Raw genomic sequence first — 26,620 nt, 5'->3', positions numbered from 1 at the left:
TGATAATTAAGATATTGTTATAATGTTTTTCAACACATTTGTTAAAAAAAATAAATATATATATATATATATATATATATATTTTAAATTAAAAGATATAAAATTATATTATGATTTAAGTAGTTAAAAGATTATATATTTAGTATTAAGGAAATACATTTAATAAAAAATTTAAATGATGATCCAAATAAAAATATCACACATGAATCAAGGTGAATTTGTTAACCAATCCGGATTTTTAGGAGTCATTGTTATATTAGGAATGATATATTATTAATCTATATTATTAGTAATAAATGAATGATAACTTCTATTTTTATATTATTAATCTATAATATCTAGTAATGGTCCATTTTTAAAAAAAATCACACATGAATCAAGGTTGTGACTTCTATTTTAATATATAAGATATATGGCGCCACCACGTGCATTATAGAATACGATGGAATGTTATCTTTTTACTTCATTTAAATCCATTATTTATGTATCTGCCTGTCTCTATTAATAATGACAAGGTCAAATTTGACTCACCAACTATGGTTTGACTGTTTACTGTTTTTTTAACAGCATTTTAGACTCATCTTGGATCACAACATGCATCTCTCAGCAAACATATTTCACTAGTTAATCTTCATTTTGAGTGTTTTGTGCAATAGTGAGTGCTAAAATAACCTATGACCATACTCTATAACTTTAGCTGCTTTACTTTAATATATAACAACGGATCGTGTGATACAAAAGTGGAGTATTCTAACATTAAACTAGTAGTGAGAGTTTGGTTATATCGAAAAGGTACAAATCTCTTGCTTTCAGCACCACCTGGCTCTTTCCACTAGGAGAATCCACGGAACCTAAGAATCTATATATAAATAGAAACTAGCCGTTAAGTATGAATGTGAACGTCAGTGGGATGACTGACTAATTGATTATTACATTACCCATTCAGTAATCCTTACAAAAGCATAAAGGAATCTTGGCAGATTCTAATATGATAATAATATAATGTGATACAATAGGTTAAGCAAGCACAAAGAGTGTGTATTCACAAGCTAACCTATGAACTTGGGCTGAAGCTATTAAGGTTTTTGTTCCCTCATTTCCTGCAAAAAGAAAAGGAACTTGAACACAGAGTTGTACCGTCGCTGAGAAACTGAGTTTGGCTCCTCGTAGTTTATGCTGGTCAAAGAGATCTACTTGTTGCTTGACCTGCTCGATGATTCGCCTCTTCCTCTCAAAGATCTGCACAAAAAAAATTTCCATCTTTACATTAGCCGTCCCCCCGGATTCTCCCTGCCGGAAAAGATCGCCGACAACGACCTACTCTCGAGATTTGAGAGACACTATTAGCAACGGATTTTTTTAATTTGAATTTCAAAATTTTGGGGATAAAGATTTCATTTTGACATTTTCGCTTTTCCTTTTTTTTTTTTTTTTGCCCCCATTCCTTTCATTTTCCCTTTTAAAATTTATTTTTAACCACTATGAAAAAAAGCGTTCCAAGAAGAAAAAAAGGGCTAAAATCACTACGAAAAAAAGCATTCAAAACAAAAAAAAACCCACTATGAAAAAATATAAAAATTCCACATACAAAGCCCTCGTAACTCGCTACGGCAACACGGTGCGTTTTGACTCAACTTAACCCAACTGAAACGGCGTCGTAACTACAACAATTATATACGGCATCGTTTCATAATTTCGATTTATTCTTCATTCTCTCTCGATCATTCGCCGGAGTGATCATCTCAGATTCGATCATCAATTCCGATGGATGTCTCCTTACCAGTCGATAAGCTATCTACTGAATCAAAACCTCAGTAAATTACGTTGCTTGTTCTTGATTTCAACAACTTCTTGTCCCTTCAATTGTCTCTCAGTGAATTGTATAGTTGGTTTACTTATGGTATCGACTTTGTTTATCGATCGATTGTCTGAATCAGGGACAAAGCTTGTGTAGTGCTTGTGGCAACTGGGAGTTTCAACCCTCCTACGTTCATGCATTTACGCATGTTTGGTGAGTTCTTACAATAACAACAACTCTAGAATTCAATGTTTCTATGCTTATCAATGTGAGAAGTTTGCACATTTTTAGGCATTATGATTCAGTGGGGAAAAATTGAACATTGATTATAGTCTCAAGTATCTGATTATGTTTGCTTTGAGGGTTTAAGTTTCTTGAAAATTCATATTTAACCAAAGTTTTTCACTGCTTGCCCTCTAATGTAATATGTGGCCTTATATTAAACTGATGAGTTGTCTTTTTGTTTTGTTTAGAGCTGGCAAGAGATGCATTACACTCGGAGGGATTTCATGTTCTTGGAGGCTATATGTCCCCTGTAAATGATGCATACGAGAAGAAGGTATACTTTTGGCAACCTTGAAAGTCTTCAGTTTCTTCCAGAACTTTTTTTTTTTTTTAGCTCTCTAGGCTCTTCTGTTTACTGTTTAGTCTCCTTTACAAATAAATAAAATCATCAGGGCTTTGTGTAGGGACTTTTATCCGCAGAGCATCGTTTAAAGATGTGTAATCTAGCCTGCAAAAGCTCCGACTTTATAATGGTTGATCCTTGGGAGGTAATCTCCCTGGAAAGCTTTTGATATGTTTTCTTTAGGGAGGGGGAACAAAGCTTTGTGTCCTTACAAAACTGTGTGAAAGCTGTTTCTTTAGGCATCCCAAGACAGCTACCAACGAAGTTTGATGGTTTTATCTAGGGTCAAGACTTTTCTTACAACAAATAGACGTGTACCCGAGGGTAAGATAACTGCAAAATAAAAGTGGCTTTTAGCATCCTTTTTTCATTTTCATTTTTGGGTAATTGCTGAATCGTCTCATGCCATGTATCACATCATATGTGCTAGTTATTACGGAACTGACAAACTCAAATTTGTAATGTATGGTTTCTAATGCTAGAATCTCTCAAAGTCATGCTACTGTGTGGCTCGGATTTACTCCAATCTTTCTGCACTCCCGGTGTTTGGATCCCTGAACAGGTAGTAAACCAAAGGCAGCATCGTTATATAAACCGAGATTTCATTTTGTCGACTCTACTCACAGTTATGCTCTTTTTTCCATTGATTGTGTTTTGGAAGGTAAAGGCCATTTGCAAAGACTATGGCATTGTGTGCATCCGTAGAGAAGGACAAGATGTTGAAAGTATGATCTTTGGTGACAGAATCCTATACGAAACCCGTGTAAGTACTACCGAGTTTCTTGTTTCGGTTTCTCTGGATCAGTCAGTCAATCTATTACGTACGGTTTCTTTTGCAGGATAACATTAGAATCGTCAACAACTTTGTTCCTAATCAGATTAGCTCAAGTAGATTAAGGTAGTTTTGATGTTTATTCATCCTCCTCAAGAAGTATTATTTCTTCACTATAAGAAAATGGTTTCTCTTGCTTCTTACAGGCAATGCATTTCGCGAGGACTATCAGTTAAGTACTTGACTGAAGATGGAGTAATAGATTATATCAAACAACACCAACTTTACACTGAGCTCGAATGACAAAAGCTAAAAAGGATTATTTCTTCACCAGATTAATATCACTTACACAAGCTTTTCAGATAATTGTGTGATTAACATATGTAATCATATCAGATATATTTGTTGAAATAAGTATTTTTGTATTATTATTATCAAATCTCTATCCAAAGTTCCACGATAAAAGTAAAGAAATAAAAGAAAAAAACAAAAACTCTCTACTCAGGTTTGTTTAGTTCGATTTTTCGGTTAATTTGAAAATCTGACGAATTAAACCCGAAGAATTGTGATTTGGTTTCGGTTAATTTGATTTTCATTTTTATTACCAAACTGAACCGACATTTTATAGATTTTTTTTCCAAACCGAATCAAAAACCAAAATATTTTTTAGAAATGTGTCGATCGGTTTAGAACTTAATAAATCGAATATGAACCGCAGGCCTACACTACCGTCTATTCTAGTCCGGTTCAGGTCAAAACCGCAGGCCTAGTCTACTGTCTCTTTCAGAACAGAGAGAACTCGAAAGGAGGTAATGTCTCTAATTCGAAAACCTAGATTCTTCTTCTCCCTTCTCAAACCCTTTAACCCGAGGTCTTTCGCCACCGTCGGCACCGGCGAGAAACTGAGTGTTAGAACACGACTCGAGAATCAGAGAAAGGCTCAGACCGCGATGTTAGATTACTTCTACATCACGAGAGGGTTACAGTTTCTGGTCGCAGAGAGTATGAGCAAGAACGCGCCTCTTTTCAACGATAATCTCTTAGAGAAGCTGGATTGTGACACTCCCGCTGATGATGCTGACATCGCTTTATCGATCACTAGGTTTCTACGGTTCCACCCCATAAACGAGTTCGAGCCTTTCTTCGAGAGTCTAGGCCTGAAGCCATCTGAGTATAATCATCTGCTTCCTAGTGATAAGATGTTTTTGAATGAAGATGCTTTTTTGCTTGAGAATTACAATACTTTTTGGATCTATGGGATTGGGTTGAAGCAGATGGGGAAGATCTTTAAGGAAGCTAGGGGAGTTTTTGGGTATGAGACGGGGCTTTTAGCTTCAAAGATTAAAGCTTTCGAGGATTTGGGGTTGAGTAAGTCGTTTGTATCGAGGATTATTGCGTGTAGCCCGAGGATACTCGTTGGGGATATGAACGTTGAAGTGGGTAAGGCTTTAGAGATTCTGAAAACTATAGGGATTGGTGTTGAGTGGGTTAATGAGAACTTGTCAGAGGATGAGGAGGAGTCTTATGATTGGAGGTTTATGCACCGGGTCTTAAGCTTGCTTAGAGGTCTCTTTGTGAATGATAGTGAGCTACGTGAGTTAGTGAAGAAACATCCAAGACTTGTTTTCGAGGATTCAGGGGAGTGGACGCTGTTTCTAGCTGGGTTTCTAACCAAGCTTGGGTCATCTAAGAGTGAACTCTCTTCGTTTTTTCTTAAGTTCCCGGAAACTGAGGTGAAGAAATGTGTTTTGAATCTAAGGCATTGCTTCTTGTTCCTGAAGAAGATCAAGATGGAGTGTGATGAGATTGGTAAGATTTTTCGTTCTCACTCCTCTTGGCTTGGTGCATGTTCTTTGAAGAAACCCAGAACCTTACTCGATAGACTGAACGTTGGAACTAGGCGGCTTTGTCAAGTCATCCAAGAAAACCCAGAGGTGATGAAAAAATGGACTATGGGTTTAAAGGTGCAGCCACTGCCTCCTACAGGGGAAGAGGAAACGTCGAGGTTGATGAAGACACAGTTCTTGATCAACCTCGGATACGAGGAGAACTCTGAGGAGATGGAGCGAGCTGTCAAGAAGTTCCGTGGGAGAGGATCAGAACTCCAACAAAGATTCGATTTCCTTGTGGGTTTGGGTCTGAATGAGAAGGATGTCCGAAATATGGTGAACGCTTTCCCTCAGATCCTATGTCAAGCATCTGATCTCCTGGAAGCGAAGATTAACTACATTGTCAACGAACTTGGTTATCCGTTTTCGATCTTTGTGAGTTTCCCTTCGTGTCTAGTGTTTACACTCCAGCGGATGAAGCTCAGGTTGGGGATGATTCCGTTTATGGAAGGTAAAGTAAAGGCAATTAGCAGTTTGCTTGGGTGCTCGGACCAACATTTTGTGTCTCACTATGTAAACCGCCACCCTGATGGGCCTAAACACTGGGAGGATTTGAAGAAACAGATTCTCTATGTGTAGAACAACTAATTTTCCTTGATCCTTTGTGTTCAAGATTAACAAAATCCACCATATGATTTCATATCTGATGTAATCTTCGTAGCTTCGAGTTGGGGACCTTGAAGAACTTTTTTTGAGCTGAATATTATTGGAGTAAATTAGATTATCATGACCCTGAGTATTAGAGTTGGAGCAGCTAAGCTACTACAAGTCATGCTAGTCCGTGGCTAGGTTTTACTCCCGCCTTGCCGCACTCTCAGTGTTTTTGGATCTGTGAGGAGGTAAACAAACCAGTACATTCCTAGAACATATATGTAGTCTCCTAGAGCACCATTTGGAAATGCTGCTTTCTTGTTATATGAACCGAGTTTTGTCTTTGATTCTACTCATTCTATATATTTTTTTTTTTGAAAAGCCTCTCAAGAATATTACACAACATGACATTGCTATTCTTTCTGGATTAGATGAAAGTTATATGTTAGTCTTCTTTTTTTTTCTTTCCTCTTAACCAAAAAAAGAGATGTTAGTCTAATGATGTTTTTCTGCAGGAGAATTCATTTCGTCTGTTGATTGTCATGTTTTTTTATAAAGTTTATGTGATGGATTGTTTTGTGGTTTAGTCAGGAGTCTTCAGTTTTTAGTTTATCTAAGAAAAGATTTTACTTACAGTCAAAATGATTTATCATGTCAGTTTCTTTTTTCTTTTAGGATCCATTATCTCGTGGGGATTGCCGATTTACATGACGGAAGATGGAGGTACTCAAGTTTCCCTGAGCTAAGGGCTTAAAATGACAAAAACAAAAGCCAAGATGATAACTACATTTGTCTCTCGAGTTGGACGATGTTCTTGATTTTTTGGGGTATTTAGTTTTGGAGAATAACATGTTGAACTTTAAACCATGGTTTGGTTTGGTTCTGTCTATCAAATTATAATTGTATCATTAGTGTTTTCTTTGCTTCAGTTCTAATCATGGTTGATAGTTTTGGTAGACTCCGGTTTAGATGAGTATACTCATACTCGATGATCCTTGTAGTCCATAAGTCACTGACTAGGATCGAACACATCTTTTCACACTCGTCTTGAAACTCAAGTTACCCACAACACATCTTTTCTTGATGAGTTTGGTACAGCTATACAAAAATCCACTTCATTACATGACACACCATTTTTGTCTGCATCCATTAAAAAGACGTAAGCAAACGTTTCTTCAGAATTTCTCCAAAACTTACGACATGTGTTATGCCATGCGGCAGATAATACGAAACACAGGAAAATAAATCAGCTATTTTTACTATAATACTGATCTCATCTTGCAAACCAAAGACCAAACTCATCTTCTCAAGCTAAGTCATCACCATGTTGTCTCTTCAAGCTTATTTCTCTATTATCTTTTATATATCCCTTCTCAGCTTTGTCAATGTAAACTCAGCTTCGGATTCAAACTCTGGTCTCTGCTCTCCTTACCCATGTAACCAACCGCCTCAACCACCTTCCTCTTCAGGCTACTCTCCATATGGTAATCCTCCTCCACCGTCTTCACCGTCTTCGCCGTCTTCACCACCCCCACCGCCGCGTTCTCAATGCCCTCCTGTTTCTCCAACAGGCTGTTGCAACCAACCACCACAGTCTACGTATTATTCTCCTCCGTATCCTTACTTTTACACTCCTCCTTATCCTTACGGTACTCTCGGCGGAGGAGACCAAAGCGGTGGCGGCCAAGGAGCTGGAGGTGGCGGAACCGTAGCAGCGGCAGCTTACTATGCTTCTTGTTCCTTGCCGGTTTACGCTTTGATGCTTTTGTTATCTTGTGCTTTTGTTGTATTCTAGAGGCATGCATAGGTTTAGATAACTATTAGTTCTGTCAAAAGCCACCTTCTTTCTCTTGTTGTTATCTCAGACCTAGGAACAAAATATAAATAAATCAAAAGCTTTATACGTTTGACTTTAGACTTGTAGGTGAAGAAAAGAGGCAAATATATTTTAAATTTTGTAGAAAGAGGCATGCACTTACGACATGTGTTATGCCATGCGGCAGACAATCCCATGATTTTATAGAAACAGTAGCTTTCAAATGTTGCGATCTAAAATATATTTCGCAAATGATCATAATTGTCTGATTAGTTTTCCAACCAAAAACTAAACCGAGATGAAATCAAACACCGGCTGAGACACATACACAGTGCATTGTGCGGTAAACAGTTCACAACCGTCCACGTCATTCTAGATCACACGAGGTGAAAATCTATCAAGCCTAATCAACGGTGGTGATCTATCCTTCACGAGGAAAAAATTGATAAAGATAAAAAAGAATATTAATTACGTGGACTCTATCATCATCACTCTACTCTGTTATCTTCAGACATCAGAGGTTATCAGAGAGGCATGAATGGCTTCTCTTCCTTTCAGCACTATCCCGATCAAACTTCCACATTCAGTGTCAACAAAACCTCACGATGAACAACCTCGCAATCCTTACTTTCACAGCGTTTCGTCTCTATGTAAGAACGGCGAGATCAAAGAAGCTCTGAGCTTAGTCACGGAGATGGATTTCAGAAACGTACGTATCGGTCCCGAGATATACGGCGAAATCCTCCAAGGGTGCGTTTACGAGAGAGACTTCCACACGGGGCGGCAAATCCACGCTCGTATCTTGAAGAACGGCGACTTCTACGCCAAAAACGAGTACATCGAGACCAAACTGGTGATCTTCTACGCGAAATGCGATGCTCTGGAGATCGCTGAGGCTCTCTTCTCGAAACTGAGGGTTCGGAATGTGTTCTCTTGGGCGGCGATCATCGGCGTGAAATGCAGGATGGGACTCGTCGAAGGAGCTTTGATGGGTTTCGTTGAGATGCTTAAAGATGAGATTTTTCCTGATAATTTCGTGGTTCCGAATGTTTGCAAAGCGTGCGGTGCGTTGCAGTGGAGAGGGTTTGGGAGAGGGGTTCATGGGTACGTGGCAAAATCTGGTCTTGACGATTGTGTGTTCGTGGCGAGTAGCTTGGCGGATATGTACGGGAAGTGCGGGGTTTTGGATGATGCGAGGAAGGTGTTCGATGAAATTCCTGAGAGAAATGTTGTTGCTTGGAATGCATTGATGGTTGGTTATGTGCAAAACGGGATGAACGAGGAAGCGATTCGGCTTATGTGTGATATGAGGGAGGAAGGTGTTGAGCCGACTCGAGTCACTGTCTCGACTTGCTTGTCTGCTTCTGCTAATATGGGTGGGGTTGAAGAGGGGAAACAGTCTCATGCCCTTGCTGTTGTGAATGGGTTAGAGCTTGATAATATACTTGGAACGTCGGTATTGAATTTCTATTGTAAGGTTGGTTTGGTTGAGTATGCTGAGATGGTGTTTGATCGAATGGTTGGCAAAGATGTGGTGACGTGGAATCTGCTTATCTCCGGGTATGTTCAGCAAGGGCTGGTGGAAGATGCTATCCGCATGTGCAAGTTGATGAGACTAGAGAAGCTGAAGTTCGATTGCGTCACTTTATCGACGTTAATGTCGACTGCTGCCCGTACTCAGAACTCAAAACTCGGGAAAGAGGTGCAGTGTTATTGCATCAGACACAGTTTTGAATCCGATATCGTTTTAGCAAGTACCGCGGTTGATATGTATGCCAAGTGTGGTAGTATTGTTGATGCTAAGAAAGTGTTTGATTCCACGGTACAAAAGGACTTGATACTGTGGAATACATTACTTGCAGCATACGCAGAGTCTGGTCTTAGCGGAGAGGCTTTGAGATTGTTCTATGAGATGCAGCTAGAGAGTGTACCACCAAATGTGATAACATGGAATTTGATCATTCTAAGTCTTCTCAGGAACGGTCAGGTAGATGAGGCCAAGGAAATGTTCTTGCAGATGCAATCTTCAGGCATAGTTCCGACTATAGTCTCTTGGACCACTATGATGAATGGTTTGGTACAGAATGGTTGCAGTGAGGAGGCAATTCATTATCTGAGAAAGATGCAAGAATATGGGATGAGACCAAATGTCTTTAGCATCACCGTCGCACTCTCTGCTTGCGCAAATCTAGCATCATTGCATTTCGGAAGATCAGTACATGGATACATCATAAGAAATCGGCTGCATTCCTCTTCCGTTTCTATCGAGACTTCTTTGGTTGACATGTATGCTAAATGTGGAGATATAAGCAAAGCGGAGAAGGTTTTCCGAAGAAAGTTATTCAGCGAGTTGCCTCTCTACAATGCCATGATCTCGGCCTATGCGTTGTATGGTAACGTGGAAGAAGCAATGGCGTTATACAGAAGCTTGGACGATATGGGCATCAAACCAGACAACATAACATTCACGAACATCTTATCTGCTTGTAACCACGCTGGAGATATTAACCAAGCTATCGAAATTTTCTCTGATATGGTTTCAAAGCATGGCGTGAAACCATGCTTGGAACATTATGGACTAATGGTAGATCTTCTTGCATCAGCTGGAGAAACAGAAAAAGCCTTACGGTTAATGGAGGAAATGCCATACGAGCCAGATGCAAGAATGATCCAGTCCTTGTTAGCTACTTGCAACAAGGAACATAAGACTGAGCTTGTAGAGTACTTATCAAAGCAGCTGTTGGAATCAGAACCTGATAACTCCGGGAACTATGTGACGATATCTAACGCGTATGCAGTTGAAGGAAGTTGGGATGAAGTTGTGAAGATGAGAGAGATGATGAAAGCTAAAGGGTTGAAGAAACAGCCTGGATGCAGTTGGATTCGGGTTAAAAGAGAGGAAGAAGAAGAAGTCCAAGTGTTTGTTGCCAATGATAAGACACATCTTAGGAACAATGAGATACGAAGGATGTTAGCTTTGTTACTAAATGATATGCGTTCCGATTCCAAATGATGTTCTGTGTATGATAAATTCACTAATGTTGGTCAAACTATTGACATAATAGTTGAGGAGGAAAGGCAATTCACAAAATAGATTTATATGAATATTGTTATTACATCGTCGTCTGTCTTATTTTGTGTTGTCTATATACACAGAATGGTTAGTACCCTGTAAACTCTGTGTAGCATCTGTTTTATCCCGAGAACAGTGTGTTGTTTTATCCCGGAGAACGGCGTACTACTACTTACAATGAAAATGTGGAGATGTTGAAGAGGCTGCCAGTAATCTTTTCTTTCAGTGAAGAATTAGCAAGGAGATATGGGTGTTAACGCCTCTCTGTAATCCTTCATCTGATTTTCTCGAGAAAAATAACACTTGTGTAATTAACGTTGTTGTACATTTTAGAATGGTGAATTTGGAAGCACCTAAATGATTTGATATTTAATAACAAGAGATGGTAAATACCAGATATCATAAACAAAGTGTTGCTTGATCTTCTTACTTTATGGTTGGAGGCATCAACAAAAAACAAAGAAGTAACAGCTCTATAAAGAGAACAATATTCTTTTGCATTGCTACCAAACATCTGGAAATAGGTTTCCAAATCTATATTTTTGTAGCAATGCTGATCATTATTTGTATATGTCTGGACAACACCGCAAATGCTAGACGGAGTAGGATGGATCTAATATGGACATGATAGAAGAAAGCTACTCAAAGGGTCGGAAGCCCTACCACCAATACAATGGTAGTTAAGACTCTGAGATGTGAAGTTGGGTTATTTTAATATAACTCTTTGTGAAGATCTTCGTGCTTTATGTGGCCTATTACCCCCAAGGTGAACCTTTAGGTTTACCAACTAATAGAAAATTGTTATTTTAGATCTAATATCTTTTAATTAAGGAAACTAAATAATTTGCAAATTATATTATCTTTTCAAAATAAAATTTAAAAATAAAAAAAATAATATATAAAAAATGAATTAAAAAAAAAAATTAATATTGTCAACAAAACACTAAACCCTAAACTCTAATACTAAACCCTAAACTCAAATCCTAAACTCGAAATTTTTGGGTAAACCCTAAATCCTTGGGTAAACCCTAAATACTTGGAAAAACACTAAACATGTTGTCAACAAAACACTAAACCCTAAACTCTAATCCTAAACCCTAAACCCTTGGGAAAACCCTAAACCCTTGGGTAAACCTTAAACTCTTAGGTAAACCCTAAACCCTTGGAAAAACACTAAACATTTGGATAAATTTTAAATTATAAATCTTAAACACTAAATTCTAAATTTTAAAAACAAATACTTTTTTTTAATAATCTTTTTTTAGAACTATTGTTATTTTTATTTATTTAATCTTTTATTTTTTATTTTAAAAGCATAATATAATTTGGTAAGTTATTTTGTTTCCTTAATTAAAAGATATTAAATCTAAAATGACAACTTTCTATTGGTTGGTCCCTAGGGGGTGAACCCAAGAAAAAGTCAAAATAAAGGAGAATTACATAATATTGTTATTATGCCTATATAATCTATTTGCATGATACAGTTAAAGCCACAAAATGTTGTAGTTTCTTCTATATAATATTTTGGCTGATGAATTGGCCAACCAAGCTAGAACTAAATCACAAAAGTATGCAATCTAAAATCATGTAATTTTAATGATAACTAGATCTCGACCCGCGTAACCACGCAGATTTTTTGTTTTCATTTATTTTTATATAAACATTTTGTTTTCAATTTTAAATTGGTATATATTATAATATATATGTGTCTATCAATTTTTAAAACATAATAAGTTTACGGTATATTTTTTTTCATTGAGTAGATTATTTCAAACTTTCACATGTATTTGTATCTTCTTATATATATATATTTTCGGATTATTATTTCATTATTAAAGTCGTAACTATATATATAAAGATTAGTAAAATATTTTTTTATTGTCATATTCAAAGACATTATAACATTTCATAAATTTAGAAAGTTTTTTAAAAATTAAACTTTTCGCTTCATAGATTTATATTAACGAGTAAATAATTAAACATTTAGTTTTTTTAAAATTTTTTTTTTAAAATAAACTATATAGTTTAAAATTTTTTTTCATTGGTTTAAAGTAGTAAAAATTAATTATTGTTAGATAATATGATTTTTGTTATTTAAAAAAAAATCTTTATAATTTTAAAAGTTAACGTCGATAAATATTTAAATAACTAATATATGGAAGTATAGCATTACAATATTAAATTATATCTATTTAATTTATACTATCTATAAATTCAATAGATCATCTATTGTTTAAATCCAATTATTGATAGCCCAATAAAAATTTATAGTATATCCAAAATTTAAATGATAAGATTAGATATTAAATATAACATGACTTTCTAGAAATAAGTTCATTAGATTCATTTAAAAAAAAAAATATATGAATTAATGTTGTGATTTCTGTTTTAATATATAAAATAATATCAGTTGACTACAGAAAAATGTTGTGCTGTCTAATAATATTACTCCTATATCCAAACAAAGTATTACTATATAGTGCACAAAAGTTTAACTCAAACTAATAATACCATCGTATCACACAATTGACAAGCGACAATAAACCGTTGCATCAGATATTCAGACAACTAGTTTACCCCAGTTAAGTTCAGCTTTGTACATGGACCGACCGATTGTCGGTGGAGAATCTGAAAACAGATCTCCACCATCCACGTTGCACGAATATTGATTAATACCTTGGTTCCACCCATCGGTTAATTCCTCAAGTGCCCCTGAAGGAAGATGCATCTTCAACTTTAGCTTTGTCACCGACACTGCCTCCAGTTAAAGACTCAGATTCCGTCTAATCAGAGCTTTTTATTTTTTTTGGTAGGATGCAGGGGAAAAGATCCCCTACTTTTATTAATAAAATAAAAACAGACTACGGGCAAATTTGCCGAGTCCTCGCAACCTCATTCAAATCCTCCAACATAATAGGAGCAACATGCTCTGGAACAGAATCAAAGAAATGTAAACCAAACTGTAAAGAAAACGCATAGTTAGCTAATCCATCTGCTAGACGATTAGTCTCCCTATACACATGAGAAAAGTTGACTATCCAGTCTCTTGATACGAAGCCATAGCACAAACGTACTAGGAAGGACAGGGGATGAGAATCATGAATCCCTGTCTTAAGAAAACCCACCACACTCTTCGAGTCGACTTCCACCTCAAGCTTGCGAATACCCTTATCCCATGCTATACACAGGCCATAGTATACACCCCACAATTCTGCCAGTGGAGCCGAACATATACCAATGTTTAGTGAGAAGCCACCTATCCATTTTCCCTCTTCGTCCCGTAGAGCTCCACCTGCCGTAGCTAGACCAGGGTTCCCTCTAGAAGCTCCATCAGTGTTCAACTTGACCCATCCATTCTCCGGTACAAACCATGCGATTTGCCTCTCGACATGTACTCCAATGGCCGATGGCTCTCTTACTTTCTTGTTCGCTTTTATCACTTCCTGAGCCTTGTCTTTCACAAACCTCACCCTATCCCGGCACTTCCCTATCTCCCCAAAAACATAACCGCACCTCCATTTCCAGCACCACCACACTGTCAGCGCAAATAGAGAGGGCCATTGGTCTCCGTTGACTGACTTGTCGTTTGCGAGATTCTCATATAACCATTCAAATAAGGTTAGATTAAAGAATCTTTGTTGTCTAGTTGGAAGCACAAGTTTCCTCCATAGTCCTGCAGCCGCTGGGCAGTCGCGAAGAACATGGAGAATAGTCTCATCACCAGATTTGCATAGTGGACATGTACCATTCTCGCTTATGTGTCGTCTTTTGCGCTCCATATTCGTCATGATAACTTGATGGGTTACTAACCATAGGAAGACTCTGACCCTTTCTGGTGCCGTAACACGCCACACTCGACTATATAGGTCCTCCATATTTGGTCTCGGAACTGCGTCTTTGGTTAAGAAGGCGTACGCAGCTTTTACCGAAAACAGTCCATCTTTGGTTAAGAAGGCGTACGCAGCTTTTACCGAAAACAGTCTAATCAGAGCTTTTTAAGGAGCAAATAAAATGTTTCTTTTACAATTATTTAAAGAATATTACTACTTCAACTATGATATATTAGGAAATTAAACTAAGAAGAAGATTCTATGCGTGTGAAATTGTCTTAAATTTTATTAATGATGGAGTAACGAGTTTTCTGATACCTTAATTTATGAAGAAGAGATACTCTTCCCACGTGACATGTTTGAAATTTAAGTTTCAGCATGTCATGTTTGATAGAAGAAATTAGATCATATAATAATTATTATTTGTATTGTGTGTGTGTGTTTTAGTCTGAAAAGGTATTTCTATTTTGAGCTACACTTACAAGCAACATCACCTTCATCACATGATAGTTGTGATACGCTAGAAAGATCTCAACAAAGGAGAACAAATCATAAACATTGTTAGCCAAATTAATGGTGATATATATGAACAGTGGAGCATTAGACATGGGTGTTGTAATTTACCAAGGCTTCAAAATATCAAATGCATCCCCTCCCCCCCCAACCCCCCCCTCCCCCCCCCTCCCCCCCCCCCCCCCCCCAAATACATTTTATTTTCAATTATATCTAATTAAACTCTAAAAATTTGAAAAACTAATCATTTGTTCATCTAATATAAGTATATATTGATGTTTAATTTGTTTGTTACTTAATACTGGTTAAAATCGACAAATAGAAATGAAACTTTGGTGTTTCCATCTTATATTTAATTTCGTATATAGATATTACTTATATATATACATTCCTATTACTACATCACAATTCACAAAGACACAAACCACATAAAATAGTCTCTAAAAAGGTCTAACAATTAAATACTATTTTAAAGAAACAGTAGGTGGAAAGAGTGGAAGCACAGCGTGTGACATGGTCTCACAAATCACAAACTTGCAAGCCCATAAGTTTAAATTCGCAATAAATATTAAATAAATACCAATGGCATAATGGTAATTTCATCACAAGCCAAGTCCATTTAAGTAAACCCAATCTTCGTCTTCTTAAAGCTCAGAGCTCACTCTCTCTCTCTCTCTCCACTGTCTCAACAATGGCGAAGAAGATGAGAGAAGTAACCATCTCCTACATTCTCCCTATCCTCCTCCTCCTCCTCGCCGTCGAAACACACGCGCACAACGTCACGCGCCTCTTAGCAAGCCACCCTTCTTTCTCCTCCTTCAACCACTTCCTCACCCAAACCCACCTCGCCGGCGAAATCAACCGGAGAACAACCATAACCGTCCTCGCCGTCGACAACGCCGCCATGTCCGCCTTAACCTCGAAAGGCTACCCAATCTCCACCGTCAAGAACATCCTCTCCCTCCACGTCCTCCTCGACTACTTCGGCGCCAAGAAAATCCACCAGATCCGCGACGGCTCAGCTCTCGCCGCCACTCTCTTCCAAGCCACCGGAGCTGCTCCGGGAACCACCGGATTCGTCAACATAACCGATCTGAGAGGCGGTAAGGTCGGACTCGGTCCCGACGGCGGAGATCTGTCGTCCTTCTTCGTCAAATCCGTTGAAGAAGTTCCGTACAACATCTCCATTATTCAGATCAGCAAAGTCTTACCGTCGGAAACGGCGTCGGCTCCGACTCCAGCTCCGGCTGAGATGAATCTCACCGGAATAATGTCGGCTCATGGCTGTAAAGTTTTCGCTGAGACGCTTCTCGCTAACCCTGGTGCTTCAAAAACTTACCAGGTACACTTACTAAACCCTGATGATTACTTTCAATATGATTATTCAAATAATTATCCAGTTATTAGATGCATGCTGCTGTATAAATGTTTAAATTAATTTTATTCACTACTCAAAACCCTGATTTTACAATTAATTAACTTCTTTATAGTTTTTTCCGTTTTCCAGTTAAAAAAAAATTAATCAAGAAATACATGCATGTTACCTTATAAATACATAAAATTAAATAAAACAAAAGGAGGCAGGTACAATAATTACACAGATTAAACCCTAATTACTCGAATTAGAGACGATACGCCAATTAGTACTAATTATTTCAGTTGTTAAGTTGGAATTTAACTTTAATTAGAAAAGATGCATGTGCTTGTTCTGTTGCTTGTGGCTTATAGCCGTTGGTTTTGCAACAAAAGTCAAAAGGTGTTGACAGTGTTAGGTAGCTAATGAACAAATATTTAGTCAAACATATAGACTTGATTACCTCAATTATCGCAGCATTATACGATTCTAAATTATTATAATTTGAATTTATAAGATTTACCTTTTCAATATGAAAAGTAGCAATAATTTTCCCCACTAACTCACTAGCCACTATAATTGAAGTAGTTGACAAATTGATCTCAAGAGATTGAATTGGAGTTTTGGACTGTGTTAATGTTGTAACAGGAGAGTGTAGAAGGAGGCATGACAGTGTTCTGTCCAGGAGATGACGCAATGAAAGGTTTCTTGCCCAAATACAAGAACTTGACTGCTCCAAAGAAAGAAGCTTTCCTTGACTTCCTCGCTGTCCCCACCTATTACTCAATGGCCATGCTCAAATCCAACAATGGTCCGATGAACACACTTGCCACGGACGGAGCCGACAAGTTCGAGCTCACTGTACAGAACGATGGAGAGAAAGTTACCCTCAGGACAAGGATCAACACTGTCCAGATCGTTGATACTATTATCGACGAGCAGCCCTTGGCTATTTATGCTACGGATAAGGTTTTACTGCCTAAGGAGCTCTTTAAGGCTTCGGCTGTTGAAGCTCCGGCTCCTGCTCCGGCACCGGAGGATGGAGATGTTGCGGATTCTCCTAAACCGGCTAAAGGGAAAGGGAAGGGGAAGAAGAAGAAGGCTGCACCGTCGCCTGACGATTCTTTTGGTGATTCGGATTCGCCTGCGGAAGGGCCTGATGGAGATGCGGATGATGCGACTGCTGATGAAGCCAGTGCGGTTAGGATCGTCGGAGGAGCTACGGCTGGTTTGGTGGTGAGCGTGTTCTGCTTGTTTGCTTCTTCTTCGCTTCTGTAGTTCACTTCATGTTTTTGTTCGTTGTTCTAGAATCTTTATTTATGGATTTGAGGGATGTAATTGATGTTTATTAAATGTCCCTTCATTTAAAAGTTTGGGTGTCAAATTAATTAGTCGGTGGAATTTTTTGTTTGGGTGTTTTTTGTTCACGTGTTTGTGTTGGTTGATGATGTAATGAATGGTGTTGGCCGTTGGAATTGAGCACTAGTTTCTAGTTTATACTTCTGCGGTAATACTCTTACATCTAGTTTATACCACTAGTTCATAAATGAGATATAGTTCGGAAAAATCAAACGTAAACAACGTATACTTACTGTAAATGAAAGTCCTATAGAACAACAGTTAAATAATATATAGAATGACCAAACTAGAGTTGTCACAATATTCCTAGTCGTGCTTCTGCGTTTGATAAATAGGTCCACTTATTGCTATTTGCTAGTCTGGTCAGGTTACATGAATCGCCACTATGAACTAAGATGATCTTCCTCGTCTTGCTTGTTTAGTAAAGTGCCTATTGTTGTCTATGTTCTACCTCCTCAACGAGCGTTTTGGATCCATCCTTTTAAGGACTGCGTGCCATTAGAAAGCTCAGACGACGTGACGTTCATTAGATTTTCGAAAGGCTGAACAACAGGTAGTTTACGTTTGTCCTTAAAGTAAGCCCATTAAAAAGCGAGCCCATGGGTATTATCAAGAGTACTTATAGCCCATGAAACAAGCGAATGTTCTCGCAGTACACGTGTTTTCTTCATTCGCAAAGGCTTTATCATGCGCTTACCACGCTGTGTACGTTAGCGATATTAGTTGGATTCCATTCCACATTTCTCGAAACGAAAAGAAAAAAAAATGTTAATATTAATAAGAAAATCCTAGAAATTTCACAAATCTACCGGATTAGGGTTTCTAGCGAGTGCTCCCTCTCTCCGTTTCTAGCTTCCGGAGACGAAGATTCTGCAATCTTTTGTGCCCCTGAGATTGTTTTTGTTAGAGTGAGCTTAAGCTTTGAGAATTTGATTGAAAGGAATAAGCTTTTTTGTTTTGTTTTGTTTAAGATGGACGAGGGAGATGGGAGAGATCAGTTCCATCGCAACGAGGCGATCTCTGCCGTCGCTGACGAGGGTTTTATGGCGGAGGAAGACGACGATTACGATGATCTTTATAACGACGTTAATGTCGGAGATGGGTTTCTTCAGTCTGCGAGGAAGACCGACGAGGAGAAGGAGAAGGTCAAAACGGAGGGTGAAGAACCAGTTTTAGGTACACCAGAAGCTGAGATTTCGACACCTGGTTTGGTTGGTGAGAGCGTTGCTGTCAAAGAAGAAGCAGGAGAAGGAGGAGGAGGAGGAGGAAGTGTTACAGATGTGGTAGTCGCTTCTAGTGGATATGGAGCTCAAGAGCGTAAGGTAGGCGATGTTAGCCAGCAGATACCTGGAGGCGGGCTTAGAGTTGAGCTAGGGCAAGCTCCTACCAGGGCTAATGATGCGGAGGCTCCTAAAGGAAATAACTTTTCTCAGGGTGTATTGCCACCCCCGCCTAGCTTGGGAAATAACGGGAATTTGATGAGACCTGTGTTGGGTAATGCTAATGGACCTGGTGGTAACATGGTCGGGAACGGAGCTATTATCCATATGCCTGGTGTGGGGAACGGTGGTGGTGGTGGTGGTGGTGGCGTAACTACTCTTTTCATTGGTGATTTGCATTGGTGGACAACTGATGCTGAACTTGAGGCAGAGCTTTGCAAGTATGGTACAGTGAAGGAGGTTAGGTTCTTCGATGAGAAAGCTAATGGGAAGTCGAGAGGGTATTGTCAAGCGGAGTTCTATGATCCTATGGCAGCTGCCGCTTGCAAAGAGGGGATGGATGGTTATGAGTTCAATGGGAGGCCTTGTGTTGTTGAGATTGCCCCTCCGTATATGGTTAAGAGACTGGGGGAGGCACAGGTGAACAGAAGCCAACAGGCGCAAGCTGCACTTGCACAAGCTAAGAGAGGAGGGCCTGCTGATCCTCCGAGTAAACCCGTCATTGCCACCACCAACAACAACAACAACAACGGCGGGAATTTCCAAGGTGGGGAAAATAGAGGATTCGGTAGAGGTAACTGGGGTAGAGGCAATGCTCAAGGAATGGGTGGTAGGGGACCAGGTGGTCAAATGAGGAATAGGCCTGGGATGGGTGGAAGAGGTTTGATGGGTAATGGTGGAGGTGGTGGGTTTGGTCAGGGACCTCCTATGAATATGATGCATCCAATGATGGGGCAAGGGTTTGAACAGGGTTTTGGTGGACCCATGGGGAGAATGGGAACGTATGGAGGATTCCCTGGGGCTCCAGGTCCACCGTTTCCTGGGCTTTTGCCCTCGTTCCCTCCTGTTGGATTACCTGGAGTGGCACCTCACGTGAATCCAGCGTTTTTCGGTAGAGGGATGCCGATGAATGGAATGGGAATGATGCCTAATGCTGGTGCTGATATGGGAATGTGGGATCCTAATAGTGGAGGATGGGGTGGTGGTGGTGAAGATTTGAGTGCTGCCAGAGCTGCGGAATCGAGTTACGGGGAGGAAGCTGCATCGGATCATCAGTATGGAGAGGTTACTCACGATAGAGGGGCTCGTCCGAATCATGTAAAGGATAAAGAGAGGGCTTCAGAAAGGGAATGGTCTGGTTCATCTGATAGAAGGAATCGTGAGGATAAATATGCTGGTTATGAGAGGGACATACCGAGGGAGAAAGATGTTGGTCATGGTTATGATTTGCCAGAGAGAAGGCATCGTGATGATAGAGACACCGGTCGTGAGCGTGAGAGGGAACATCATCATAAGGAGCGTGAACGTTCCAGGGATCGTGACAGAGAAATGGACAGGGAGAAGGTTCGTCATAGAGAAGAACGAGAAAGATATGGTGGTGATCATCGAAATAGACACAAGGACGAACCTGAGCATGATGATGAGTGGAACAGAGGTCGATCATCCAGAGGGCACAGTAAGTCACGGTTGTCTCGGGAGGATAACCATCGCTCAAGATCAAGGGATGCTGATTATGGGAAAAGAAGACGGCTTACAGTTGAATAGTTATTGCATAAAAGTAAGTAGTTGAATCTAATGATATCTTTCATTCCTCATGTAAATTTGTATCATTCATTTTCATGTTTTGCTTTCAGACATTGCTAATTACTGGTCAGATTAGTTTGTATACTAAAAGGTAGCTGTCTTACCATGTTATTGTCCCATTGTCTAAAAGACTAGTGTATGCTTTCTTAGAAGAAAGATTTTCGAAAACACGAGTTGACACAGTTACCATTTTGGTGTATACTGTATACTTTAGTCCCCTTTTCGTTGCTGACTAAGGTTTCTGTTGTCTTCTTAAATTTGTAGCGTTATGGGTAGATTGACTTTGAGAGCTCCCACAAAATTCTGAAGCCGTATGGAAGAAGAAGAAAAAGAAGAAGAAAGAAGACCCCAGGAAGAGTCGACTCGTCACAGAAAGAAGTCTTTCACTGGTGAATCTCTTCTTCAACTCAGCTTAGTTACTTAGAATTGGAAAAAAACTTGGCAAACGTTTCGCCTTATTTAAGTTTCAGGACTCCTTACCTTTTACCAGTTTTATTATATGTGAAACTTCTAAGACCAGTGTATTGTGGTGATGTTATGGCCTGTCGTTTGTCCTTGTTCTTATTCTAATTGTTTCTGAATTTGTGATTGTGTAGTTGTATTAGTCGCAGCCAAATAGTTATCTTGGCCAGTGTCACTGATCTCGTTTCTCCATGTTTTAGCCATCTGAGTTGTATTGTATGTTTTCACTGAATTTGTAAGCCCTTCGTCTGCCTTAGAGGTCATGGATACATGCAAATGTAACAGCATGTGCATCCTTTGTGGGTTGTGTTTTTCGAATTTCCGAAAGTGGTGCAGTACATCATCTTTTTCTTGTTGTTGTAGAGGAAGTCTAATAGCTTCTATAAGTAAATGTAACGTCACAGTTATCCATGTTCTTCATCTTTTTAAGTTTCTTTTGATACGAAACACATCCTCATCAATGGCATACAGATCCTTTATCTTTAGTAGCACTGGCCAAGTTAATTCTTTCTGTTTCTGGTGCTCACTTGAGACATTGCTTGATTCATTAGAATAGGTTACTTTAAGTTTTTGCTTGTGTCCCTTCTTTCTCTGCAATCCATCAATGGGTCACATTCGAGCTTGGTCTTTGTTTGCTATTGTAAGATTATTAATGTCAACGTCTGTGGTCTCCCAAACTCACTAAACCAAATCAAGACACGCGGAGTAATAGATTGCACAGAGGAAACAACATGAGAGAAGCTCGGGAAGTATGCACAAAATATCTTTTAGAAAAACCCAAAAATCACAAGGGTGTTTTTATGTGAAGCATAAAACCTGAAGGAGCTTATGTTTAAATCGTACACACACGAAACTGCCTTAGACTACTCATCAGCTTCTTCCTCTCTGACTCTACCAAAAGTAAATAAGAAAAGAACTCCTGTTTATAGCACAAGTCCCGACCAAAAACAACCAACAAATTACATTCTCTGGTATATTTGCCTCAGAGACCCCTTGAAAATTAAATAGTAGCTAAGACTAGATTTAAATGCTTTGTGATCAAGCCTTAACCTCCTCTCCACCAGCTTTCTCTTTCTCAGCATCTTCTTCTCCAACCTCATTCTCGGCTTCATCTGCTAGCTTAGTCAGCTCATCTTGAATCATCAGCTTTATCGATGATTTTCTTGAGGTGAGATCCAGTTTGAACATCCCAGCTGAAAACATGTGAAAACAATGCATGTAACACAAAACAATAAAAACCATACGCAGGACTATCATCAATCAAGAAAAGAACTGCTAAGGAACGATCTCATCTGTCCACATACCTAGTCGATTGAGGATGTCAGTGAATGTGGCCTGTCAAAGAATGAAAAAGCATTTGTTAGATCAATTAGTGTAGCTTCATGAAAAGGATGTTTCATGGTTAAAATCCTCACCGTGTTAAAGTCCACTTCCTTCAAGATATCGACAATTGCATTTTTCAACTCTTCATCACTAGGCTCCTTGGTTTTGTCTTTCCCTTTTCCGCCTCTTTTTCCTATTAGCAGATGAACAAGAATAACAGACACAGGTAAAACAATGTCGGAAAAAAAACAAGAGGGTATGAGCAAACCTGGTTTCTCTTTTGATGCCGATTTTGAAGGAACCGAGGACTGCTCCTTGGCCGGTTTTTCAGTCTTCTTCCTCTTAGAGGACGATGCCTTTGGACTTGTATCACTGTCGTCGTCATCACTCTTCTTTCTTTTTCCTGCTGAACGCTTTTGGGTAACTTTCGTTGGGGGTGGACTGGATTTCGTAGAGACTGCAGCTTTCTTGCTTCTTGATTTCCCTGCTGTCGATTCTTTCTTTCCAGATACTGTCCTAGAACCACGTTTCTTCTTTTTAGTTTCTTCCTCTGACTCTGAGTCCTCCTCAGATTCAACTTTCTCCTCACTTTCAGAAGGTTGAGGGGCCTCATCATCCGATTGATCAGGAATCCCATTTTCATTCTCCTCCTCCTCATCAATCTTTTCATCTTCCTCCTCTGTCTCATGCTCTCTCTCCTCTTCTTCTTCCTCTTTCTCTTCTTCAGACTCATCATCAGAATGAGGTAAGCTCTTTTTGTCAGTCTTTTTTTGGCTCTGCAAAAAAAAAACACAACGAAATTAGTTAAACCGACACATACATTGTCTTCACCTTTTTTAACACAAGGGCTCAGACGTCCAGTTGCAAGCTATTGAATAATACCTTTGCTGATCGTTTAGAAGATGAACTTCCAGCTGCATGTGAACTTTTCGTAGGAGTTCTTTTGCGTTTTGCGCCCTTTACAACAGAACAAGAAAAACAAAATTGATATATGCTCAAGAACATTTCAAACTCAACTGCGAAAAAAGCGTTTCTACCATCAAAGTTACCTTCTCTTTCTCATAAACAGGAACATCAGTAGTCGCATGAGGTTTTTCCAAGAACTTAAATAGCTTTGCAACAATGTCTTCCTGTATGTGAGGAAAACTACGAGTCAGATGCCAAGTTTACTACATTAGAAAGAACACGGTGACATTAAAACCCGAAGTAACCTTTTTCGTTGTTGCCTTGGCAACCGATATGTCAAAGAGATCGCAAAACTCCAGCAGCTTCTCCTTGTTGCATTTGTCAAGCTTTTCTTTTATTTTATCTTTTGCTTTTTCCTGCCATATATCATTTGAGGTAAAATATTACGCAAGGGAAAACGAGACGAGCATATGTAGAAAAAGCCTAAAGTGTTATGCCGCCCACCTCATCTCCTTGCCATTTGTAACCAGAAAAGCGCAATATGTTTGCCTTAACCTGTGCAGCCTGTCAAAGCACGAAAAATCGAGTCATGTGTAAACATGATTAGCAGACTCTCAGTAAGCGTGAGGATAACAATGGATGCCACTCCTAAGAATTTCAAACTACACTAGAATCCCCACAAGAACATGCATCGTCTAATGGCGGGTGGCAATATATTAAATGGTACAAAGAGATGCTTACTCTCCCTCTTCTCCCGCCAAATAGAATTGTGTGCAGAAGCTTGAAAACTTCCTCAGACTTCTTCCTTGCTATCTTGTAAGCAACTGCAGAGAAACATATAACTTATAAAGTTCAGTTCAAGTGATTGAGCAGATGAAACAAATTAACTAATTAGAAAACATGGCCATGACAATCAAGTTCACATCCCTGGCCGTTCTTGCTTTTAAACCAGCTCCAATCACTAAACTCAAAAGAAAAACTTATTGTAAAAGGGAAAACAGAAAATTAGACATAAGAATACCATGCCTAGACATCCTAAATCTTAATTAGAAATCAACACCACCCAGTACTACGGCTTGCAGACACCATTTGATCAAAAAGAGAATCACAAAGGGAAAAACATTAATAGGAAGGGACTATGTGCTCTATCAATGTTCCTGAGAAAAGCTAAGCCAAAAAGACTGTTCAACATCATGACAGATTAAGCTGAGAGGAAATAGTTATTTGGATTATGAGCATACCATTGGGGATATCTTTGAGAGGTGTTCCTTTTCCCTGGAATGTCCAAAAGTAACTCATAAACAGATCTAACAAATATACACTATCGATTAGAGACTAAACACGGGAAACTATTGGCAAACCTTTTCAACTTGGAATTCCTTTGAAGAATCTTTATCAATCACCGCAACAAGCCTTTCAACAGACTTTCGCTCACGTACAGGGCGATCAGAGTAAGGAGTCTCAGGTTCAGCATCCTTCTTTTCTTCCTCACTCTTTGTCTTCCCGCGAGCTTTCTCATTCTTCCCTTTCCCTCGCTTGCTAGACTTCTTGCTATCTTCATTTTCATCTTCCTTATCATCATTGTTCTTTTCTTTTTCATCTTCTTTCTCATCATTGCTCTCTTCTTTTTCATCTTCCTTCTCGTCCTTTGTCTCCTCCTCTTTATCTTCAATCTCATCCTTGCTGTCATCTATATCATTTCCATCCTCACCCTTAGCCTCTATTTTTTCGTCATCCTCTTTCGGCTCATTGACATCTGTGTCTTCCTCTTCCTTGTTCGCTTCCTTCACTTCCTCTTCTTTGTTTGGTTTTTCCTCTTTCCCATCTTCAGCCATTTCGCCTTCATTCCTTTCCTTTGGTGCCTCTTCTTTGTTACTTGTATCCCTCTTTTCAACCTCATCGACACTGTCCCCCTCGTCTCCACCCAATAACTTCTCTTCCTCTGATTCTTTCTCAGTTTTATCTTGGCTTCCTTCAGTTGTATCTATCTTGTTCACCACTTGATTTTCGGCACCTTTTGTGTCTGTCTCTCTCTTGTCATCAGACTCCACGGATTCCTTCATCACAGTATCTTCCGCTGTAGCACCTCCAGACAAACCATCATCAGCTTCCAACTTCTTGCCATCAGTGTCTTCATCCATTTGATCAGCTTCTGGTTGTCCCTTATCTTCGTTTGTTTCAGCAGTCTCTGCTGGCTCCTTGTCTCCGTTGACATCTTTCTCAGTCTCAGCTTTCGTTTCTTTATCTGAAACCTCTTTCTCTTCATCTTGCTTGATGTCATCATCTATCACCATTTTCTCAGATCCATTATCCTCAGCTTTTTTGTTTTCCTGTGTTTCTTTTACAGTAGCATTCTCCTCCGCCTGTTTCCCAGTGATTTCATCTGATGGCTTTGGAAGAGAACTGGTCCCATTTGCTGTTGGCTCCACAATGACTTTTGTATCTTCTTCCCCCATCGTAATTTCAGTGTTCAGCAGATCTCCAATACAAAACTTCACGAAAAGGCTGTGGAAAATACAAGTTCAGGATTAAAAAAAAAAAGGGGGCAGGTAATTATATTTCTAGACACGAAGGGTTACATAACGAAAACAGGTATCACCACCAGATGAATTCCAAATCCCACAAAGAAACTGAATGTATGCACAAAACAAAGCATTTAAAGAAGGAACAATGCATTTCATCTGGGCTTAACTGCAAAGAAAAGTGTTTTGAGTTTTCAACGCCGCTAATCATTCAGATCAAATCTAACTAAGAATATATCCACAAATTATCATAAAGTTGAATACTTTCTGGGGGAAAACCAAACCATAGATTAAGATCCAAACAACAACTATTCAAAGAGCTATCTCAAACATCAAATTCGCATATCAGAGAGAACGTACACACAAACCCTAAACGCGACTTCAATAAAATCAACCCACAAGAGAAGCTCACACAGTGTTGAAAAGAGGCAGGCTCGGCAAAAAGGAGAAGACTTTGGAATCTCACCTCGCTCGCTATCCAAAGGGGTGCCTCTCCAAGCTCTCTACTTTCGTTCGAATCAGAACAAATACCAACACACTCGCAAAACCTGATTTTAACTTCATTGCCACGTCGGACCTGTGAGCTTAATGGACGGCTCAGATTGTGTGTCTAACGTACTCTCGTGGATCGGTGGACAATGTTTAGTCTAAGATTATCCTCTACTACGTGTATATAAATTGTTTTTAATGAAGTCATAATCGATATTTTTATAATGAAATAATTTGGTTTTTGCTATTTTAAGAAAAGAAACAAGCATTTT

At 39.1% G+C, this 26,620-nt stretch overlaps 7 protein-coding genes across 11 annotated transcripts; 6 read left to right on the top strand and 1 right to left on the bottom strand.

Annotated features, from left to right (window-relative positions):
- Window positions 1-1,648: 1,648 nt before the first annotated feature.
- LOC106399417 (nicotinamide/nicotinic acid mononucleotide adenylyltransferase) lies at window positions 1,649-3,643 on the top strand. Its single transcript, XM_022692995.2, has 9 exons — window positions 1,649-1,814; window positions 1,938-2,011; window positions 2,272-2,357; window positions 2,488-2,571; window positions 2,666-2,750; window positions 2,909-2,988; window positions 3,088-3,189; window positions 3,266-3,324; window positions 3,405-3,643. The coding sequence occupies exons 1-9, from the start codon at window positions 1,765-1,767 to the stop codon at window positions 3,499-3,501; spliced, it is 717 nt and encodes a 238-aa protein (XP_022548716.1). The 5' UTR covers window positions 1,649-1,764; the 3' UTR covers window positions 3,502-3,643.
- A 136-nt stretch (window positions 3,644-3,779) lies between these two features.
- On the top strand, window positions 3,780-7,585 carry LOC106397812 (transcription termination factor MTEF18, mitochondrial-like). The gene is made up of 2 exons (XM_013838437.3): window positions 3,780-5,926; window positions 6,354-7,585. The coding sequence occupies exon 1, from the start codon at window positions 4,011-4,013 to the stop codon at window positions 5,664-5,666; it is 1,656 nt and encodes a 551-aa protein (XP_013693891.1). The 5' UTR covers window positions 3,780-4,010; the 3' UTR covers window positions 5,667-5,926; window positions 6,354-7,585.
- LOC106401992 (chitin-binding lectin 1-like) lies at window positions 6,946-7,585 on the top strand. Its single transcript, XM_013842623.2, has one exon. It carries the CDS (start codon window positions 7,003-7,005, stop codon window positions 7,471-7,473), a length of 471 nt encoding a protein of 156 aa, XP_013698077.1. The 5' UTR covers window positions 6,946-7,002; the 3' UTR covers window positions 7,474-7,585.
- A 293-nt stretch (window positions 7,586-7,878) lies between these two features.
- On the top strand, window positions 7,879-10,610 carry LOC106401991 (pentatricopeptide repeat-containing protein At5g55740, chloroplastic). The gene has a single exon (XM_013842622.3). The coding sequence runs from the start codon at window positions 8,033-8,035 to the stop codon at window positions 10,505-10,507; it is 2,475 nt and encodes an 824-aa protein (XP_013698076.1). The 5' UTR covers window positions 7,879-8,032; the 3' UTR covers window positions 10,508-10,610.
- Window positions 10,611-15,546: 4,936 nt separating this feature from the next.
- LOC106371391 (fasciclin-like arabinogalactan protein 1) lies at window positions 15,547-17,761 on the top strand. Its single transcript, XM_013811454.3, has 2 exons — window positions 15,547-16,252; window positions 16,913-17,761. The coding sequence occupies exons 1-2, from the start codon at window positions 15,602-15,604 to the stop codon at window positions 17,540-17,542; spliced, it is 1,281 nt and encodes a 426-aa protein (XP_013666908.1). The 5' UTR covers window positions 15,547-15,601; the 3' UTR covers window positions 17,543-17,761.
- A 603-nt stretch (window positions 17,762-18,364) lies between these two features.
- LOC106371392 (cleavage and polyadenylation specificity factor subunit 6) lies at window positions 18,365-21,283 on the top strand. 2 transcript variants are annotated; one of them, XR_001274526.3, is made up of 3 exons: window positions 18,365-20,620; window positions 20,697-20,737; window positions 20,911-21,283. XR_001274526.3 is itself a non-coding variant. In XM_013811455.3 (2 exons), exon 1 carries the CDS (start codon window positions 18,595-18,597, stop codon window positions 20,605-20,607), a length of 2,013 nt encoding a protein of 670 aa, XP_013666909.1. In that variant the 5' UTR covers window positions 18,368-18,594; the 3' UTR covers window positions 20,608-20,620; window positions 20,911-21,283. The 2 variants fall into 2 exon arrangements, 1 of the variants encoding a protein (XP_013666909.1); XM_013811455.3 differs by lacking the exon at window positions 20,697-20,737 and having other exon boundaries at window positions 18,368-20,620.
- Window positions 21,284-21,858: 575 nt separating this feature from the next.
- Window positions 21,859-26,509, bottom strand: LOC106371393 (DEK domain-containing chromatin-associated protein 4). 4 transcript variants are annotated; one of them, XM_022687432.2, is made up of 12 exons: window positions 26,326-26,509; window positions 24,699-25,842; window positions 24,579-24,612; window positions 24,079-24,161; window positions 23,842-23,901; window positions 23,643-23,753; window positions 23,481-23,561; window positions 23,314-23,388; window positions 22,700-23,207; window positions 22,524-22,624; window positions 22,413-22,443; window positions 21,859-22,301 (listed from the first exon to the last, which is right to left on the bottom strand). In XM_022687432.2, exons 2-12 carry the CDS (start codon window positions 25,791-25,793, stop codon window positions 22,147-22,149), a joined length of 2,334 nt encoding a protein of 777 aa, XP_022543153.1. In that variant the 5' UTR covers window positions 25,794-25,842; window positions 26,326-26,509; the 3' UTR covers window positions 21,859-22,146. The 4 variants fall into 4 exon arrangements, with proteins under 4 accessions (XP_022543153.1, XP_022543152.1, XP_022543154.1 ...); XM_022687431.2 differs by having other exon boundaries at window positions 26,272-26,408; XM_022687433.2 differs by having other exon boundaries at window positions 26,220-26,374.
- Window positions 26,510-26,620: the final 111 nt, after the last annotated feature.

This window comes from Brassica napus, chromosome A10 (assembly GCF_020379485.1).
Source record: "Brassica napus cultivar Da-Ae chromosome A10, Da-Ae, whole genome shotgun sequence".
NCBI classification, from domain to species: Eukaryota; Viridiplantae; Streptophyta; class Magnoliopsida; order Brassicales; family Brassicaceae; genus Brassica; species Brassica napus.
This window is presented reverse-complemented; position numbering and strand designations above follow the sequence as displayed.